Source organism: Conger conger, chromosome 13 (genome assembly GCF_963514075.1).
Source record: "Conger conger chromosome 13, fConCon1.1, whole genome shotgun sequence".
Lineage (NCBI taxonomy): Eukaryota > Metazoa > Chordata > Actinopteri > Anguilliformes > Congridae > Conger > Conger conger.
This window is the reverse complement of record NC_083772.1, coordinates 31968207-31974018: the sequence shown is the minus strand read 5'-3', so window position 1 is coordinate 31974018 and position 5812 is coordinate 31968207. Positions and strand designations below refer to the sequence as shown.

Genomic DNA, 5812 nt, shown 5'->3' with positions numbered 1-5812 from the left:
TTACGCATTTCAACCAATCAGTCTAGGTTTTAATGTTTGAATGAAAAGACTAAGGCAAGTAAGTAGAGAATCGAGTAAAATAACTTATAGAGTCGGTTTAGTGAAATCAACTAGTTTGAAGCATCTAATTTAATCACTTTCAAATAACAAAATAGCTAAACATATTTTTGAATCTATCTACCATAAACCCAGTTTACAGCTAATCTATAGCAAAGCTAAGCTAAAGCATTTAAACGATGTAAATTGGGATCTGTGATCGCTTACTCTTGCCTGTTTAAAATGACCCTCGGACCACAAGTTAGTTCACTGCTACTGAAAAAACGTATATAGGGACTGAAACTGAAAGTGTGACTTTCTTCTGCTAGAGGCAACTGCAAGTTAGCTAGATATCGTTTTTTTTTGCGTTCTAAAATGCCCCAAACATAATTTTGGACTTCAGACTTGTAAGCAAGCCCGACTCTTCGTAGTCAAACTTTTGAAAGTGTGGACCGAAGTTAGTCCTGCTGTTCGAATGTAAACATCCTTCCACTGTACGGATATTGCGCAAATGATGTTTGGATTTAAACTAGCTGGCTCGTTAGCCCTGCATTTGTTTTGCTAGCTTGTTAGTCAAACTACAGAATGAACAGACATAAGTACTTGCTTGATCGACATACCTTACATCACACTTTAATGAAAACGTATGCTATAACTGAGTTATGAAAGTCAGCGTTTGTCTAACATTAACGTTACAATGTTAGCTAGCTGGATTATCGTGAAATAGCTAAGTTAGCTAAAACATCAAGCTTGAGAATTGCATTGTTATTTAGCTCACGCCCACTGCCGCAATTGTAATAATGCAATGGCGTAACGTTAGTTAATAGCAATGTTAACTTAGCAATTTCACGTTAGTTGTTAGTAATACAGAAAATTAAGTTAAGCTAGATACAGTAACTGTTACAGCTTTGAATTGGACCGGGGCCTGGTGTCACCCTCTCTAGAACTTGTAACGTTAGGCTAGATAGAGTACTCGGAAGTCTGCAAATTACCTATGCTCACACCTAACCAGTGGACCTGAGCGAAAGCATTAACGTTAACTTATCTACGTACGGATTCCCGAGCGGCCTTGCAGAGAAAGTTCTACGAAGAGCCACCATGGGGTTTGTGACTTTTTTGTTTTCCACCATTGGGAAAGCGATAGACATTTTACTCTTCATGCTGGATCTGAACTTCTGCATTGTAAACTCTCTGGTCCGGCTGTTGGGGGTCCTAATTACCTTTGTTAATAGCCTGCCCGCATTGCTGCTGAAGTCACTGGAGGAGTTCTGGAACTTCGCACGGTTTTGCTTGTTCACCGCTGGCGAGAGCACAGCCACGGCGGCCCAAGGTGCGCTCGTTGCCTCGCAGCAGCTTCTGGGCTGCACATCAGAGAGCTTCAAGATGGCGGGTCACCTGTCCTGCTACATACTGGTTCGCGCTAAGGAGCTGCTGCACCGCTGGGCGCTGTGGGGGCACTGGCTGCTGCTACAGCTTTGGGAAGCCGGGGACATCACCCTGAGCCTGAGTCTGTACATCCTCAACACCTTGGTGAACATGCTCCTGATCGGCACACAGAGCTGCTACAGTGCGGTGGTCTGGATCTGTGAAGCAGTGTGTGGCTCCTTGCAGAAATCTGTGGAGCTGGGCCTGGCCCTGTTCACTATCCTGTTCAGCAGTGTGCAGAGCGTGGCTGTCCTGCTGTGGACACCCTGCCATTTAATCCTGGAGTTCCTTTGGTCTGTTGCGCACGTGTTCGTCAGCGTCTTCATCCTGAACGCCTACGGCCTGGCGCTGACCGCGGGCGTGGTCGTGGCGACCGCGCTGTACCTGAACATGGACCTGCTGCGGCACGGCGTTCACGACGTCCTGCGCTACGTCAGCGGCGTCCCGGCTCTGTGCCGTCTGCGCCGGGCCCTGTGCCGGCTGTACCCGCTGGCTCTGGAGCGCGCTCAGACCGTGCTGGAGACGGGCGTGTGGCTGCAGAGAGGCGGCAGGCCTGCCGAGGGCCAGGATAGGGGGGCCAGCGACGGCACAAGGCTCCCACCTCCCATCCTGCAGCAGGGCCCTCCGGCGACTGGGGGCACGGCTGGAGGAAGGAGCCGGCGGGAGGACGAGGCCCCGGTGCTGCCGGGCGTCTCAGCGGGAGACTGCCGGGCTCAGGCCCCTGGGCCCCCGGCAGACAGCCTGCTGACCCTGCTGAAGGAGCAGGAGGACCTGAAGAAGTGCGTCATCTGTCAGGACAGCAGTAAGACCGTGCTCCTGCTGCCCTGCCGCCACCTGTGCCTGTGCCGCAACTGCGCCAACCTGCTCCTCTCCCAGCCCATTTACCGGCACAACTGCCCCCTGTGCCGACACATGATCCTCCAGACCCTGGACGTGTACGTCTGAGGGCCAGCGTTCGGGTCCACCGGTGCCCTGACACTGCAGGGCTGTAACACTTCCCTGCCTGCGCCTGGATGTGAATGACTGTGCCCGCTTTTTCACTGGACCAAAAGCTGAACTCACAGCGAAACACAAGATCCTGTCTGTATGTCTATTCCCCAGTTCACTTGTCTGAAAGTCTTGGTTGGACCAAAGTGCTGTTTGTTTTGGTGCAAAAATGGGTAAAGCTGCAGAATAGGTGCACACACTAGAGCGTGACATTTTTGGCTGAGCTCACAGTGTCTCATTATGCATACTGTGGGAACCCGAAAAGCCTGTTCATACTTTTCCTGTTCATTTTTCTAAGCAAATGTTATTTTTTATTTTTTAAGAAGGGTATTTAATGTTCAGGCAGGTGATTAGTAGAAGATTATTCTAGTGTGTGTGTGTGTATATATACCCTAGGTCACTGCACATCTGTATTCCAGCTGAGGAGTGCTGGACTGATGCTGGTTGTGTAACTGGATCAGTGCGCCAGGTACAGGGTTGCCATGTACACAGAAGAATCTTCTGGAAAAATTCTGTTTCTCTGCAATTAGTATGGGAGTAAGGCATTTTACCATGCTGTTTAAAATGGAAATGTTTTCACTTGCATACACATTTATGATACCCTTTTATGGCAATTGTGTTTTTCAGTAAAACATTACTTAGTGTTGATGCCTGTTGAAATTCTAGCCGGCTTGGCTTTGTTCCCCTGCCTTTGATCGAATCGAGTGCCGGACCAAGTATTGATCTGTTTTTTCAAAAATGCCATTAAGTTATTAGGACAATGCAATCCCTATCTATTATGTGCCTTCTCCAAAATGGTATTGACCAGAGCTCTTTGAAGTCTAAAGTTGCCTTTTTACTGTAGAAAATGTCTGTCCGTTGTGGGCCCAGTAATTCAATTGTGTCACAGTTATGGGCTGAGAATTCTGCTTAAGTGAATAAGAATGCAAACATGGTGTCTCAGGCCTTTTTTGGCCCAGGTTCTGTTGCTGAATGTTCTGGGAAACACAAATGGTTTATTTGCATGTGCCAGGAGTGCTTCACACTCTTAGTTTCAGCCCCACGTCCCAATTTAAAATCTGGTCAGTCACATTGTCTATTGCTTTGTAACCTGAGCGTAACCTTAGCACGAATTGCTGATGTATTCGTGCCTGTGCCATTGTCTTTATAATTGCAAGTCAATCAGTGGTTCACCAGGTGTCAATTTTGCCTGATAGAAATGCAGGAAAATGCTCATTTTTTTAACTCGCTAAATTCCCTCGAGTCAACCTTGTTATCTGTAGGAAAGAGCATTAAATCTCCATCAGATCACCATCTCGGTGAAAGCTTATCCAGACATTTTCAGAAACTGAAAATAATATTTTAATACATTGTATACAATGCAGGATATTATATTTGAGGACATGCCAAACATCAGTCCGTGAACTCATTGTGTAAATGTAAATTTAAAAATGATATCATGAAAACTCCCTCTGTGCTTCAAATATCTCACAGCATCCAAGAATGCAATGTTTACAGCCATTGGCTTCATAAAATTCAGTCCTGAGTTGAAGTGCCCTGGTTTTTGGTGACTGTATACTAGCAGAGCATCTGAGGGATTTCCTCTTTAGAGTGCACATCTACAGTCTTCCAGGGGTGTACAGCTGTTTGTAATGTACCACTCAGGGTTAGAACTTGACGTTTCTTATTTTCACTGTCCAATTAATTGATGGATGTAGGTTTTTGATGTTTTTGATAAGCTATCTTCTGGTTATAAGCTTGTTTTTGTAGGTTTTTCCTTTTTTGACGAGCTATCTTCACAGATGGATGGGGTTGGATATTGTCTTTTGTTTGGTTTAAGCAACCAACTGAACCAAGTAAAAATCTCTAAACCATTAAATGGTAAATTTCATGGCGCATGGCGAAGATTCTTCTCATTCACCCATTCATACACACACTCACACACCAATAGCAATTGGCTGCCATGCAAGGCACCAACCAGCTCATCAGGAGCAATTGGGAGTTAGGTGTCTTGCTCAGGGACATATCGACACATCCAGGGAGGGATCGAACCGGCAACCCTCCGGCTGCCAGGTGACTGCTCTTACTGCCTGAGCCAATTTCATTACACCCCTGTGTCACTGTTGGTAAACCCCGTTATATTGTGCAGATTGCTCTGTAGATAATATGTTTACTGACAATAATAATGATGGCATGCATTAGATGACATTCTGCACTGTACATTTTATGTGGCAGTCTTCATTTCCTGTTTGCGATGCAGTCCAAGCTGTAACTGAATAATGTTTTTTGTAAAGTTACTCTAGGTCGAAAATATACCTAACAACATTTCACTACTTCTGTAGAAACTCTTTTTGCTTTGCTGTGCATGGGCTACCATCAGAACTATTTTATGGGTTTATACAACCCATGCTGCATAACTACTGATTATGTCAGAAAAAACTACTGGACAGAGCATTTGTGGATTTATGAGATTTCTGTCTTACCATTATGCAGCCATAGTGCACAAGGATAATATTAATTGAAGGAAAATTAAAAATGTGTGTTAATACAGATTAAGATTATGCCATTGGTATTATATTTCCATCTGCTTGAGGAATTTTGCTGAAACATGCAACACTTCCATACACATTCCAAACTTTTAAATACATGGATTGTGATGTTATTTTCATATCTCCAGGCTTATTTTAATTTGAAAAATAGAAATGATTTAACCCTGGAGTTTATTGTAAGTAAGTGTAAGTGTAAGTGATATATATTTTTTGATATGTGATATATGTTTTTATACATCTTGGCATGCTGGTAATTGGGAATTATAATTGAGTGAATCACTCAGTATTTTGAAAAACGGAATAAATCACTACTTTGTAAGTTTGATTTTGGCTCATTATTATACATGTAACTGGATGAGGAAGGGAGAGGGGGGCTACTGTGCGGCCTCATACTGACACTTTTGGACAATTTCAGTCTTCAGACTTCCAGAAAATACCAGGGTCCAGTGTTTCAAACTTTTAATCTAGATCAGAATGATCTTCTTTTTTTTTTTTGTCTCACTGATTAATATAAAGAACTAAAAACACTTTTAACTTTAAAAACAGAACTGTTTTGAGAGCATAATACAGATAATCGACCCTAGTTAAAAATAATGGTTCACTAGTGTGTCTTTGACTGTCCAACTGGTCCATCTACATGCTGGCATAGCAGAGGAGGAACTATGATTTTCTTGTTTTTGCACCTACCCATTAGTCAATTATTTGAGAATGGATAACACACATATAATGGATAATATATTTTCAAATAACATCCCTGAGCATTTACCATTTTTAAGGGTTTCTTTAGACCACTTTTAGTCTTGTGGGTTCTTCTTGAAAATATTTGATTGTCCCTT

The 5812-nt window shown here is 43.6% G+C and overlaps 1 protein-coding gene across 1 annotated transcript; it reads left to right on the top strand.

The window, feature by feature from the left end:
• Positions 1–303: 303 nt before the first annotated feature.
• rnf26 (ring finger protein 26) lies at positions 304–5295 on the top strand. Its single transcript, XM_061217494.1, has one exon. It carries the CDS (start codon positions 1135–1137, stop codon positions 2404–2406), a length of 1272 nt encoding a protein of 423 aa, XP_061073478.1. The 5' UTR covers positions 304–1134; the 3' UTR covers positions 2407–5295.
• The last annotated feature ends 517 nt before the right edge of the window (positions 5296–5812 follow it).

Excerpts from the sequence above, each read along its gene's own strand:
- rnf26 (XM_061217494.1), top strand. The coding sequence starts at position 1,135 with ATGGGGTTTGTGACTTTTTTGTTTTCCACCATTGGGAAAGCGATAGAC.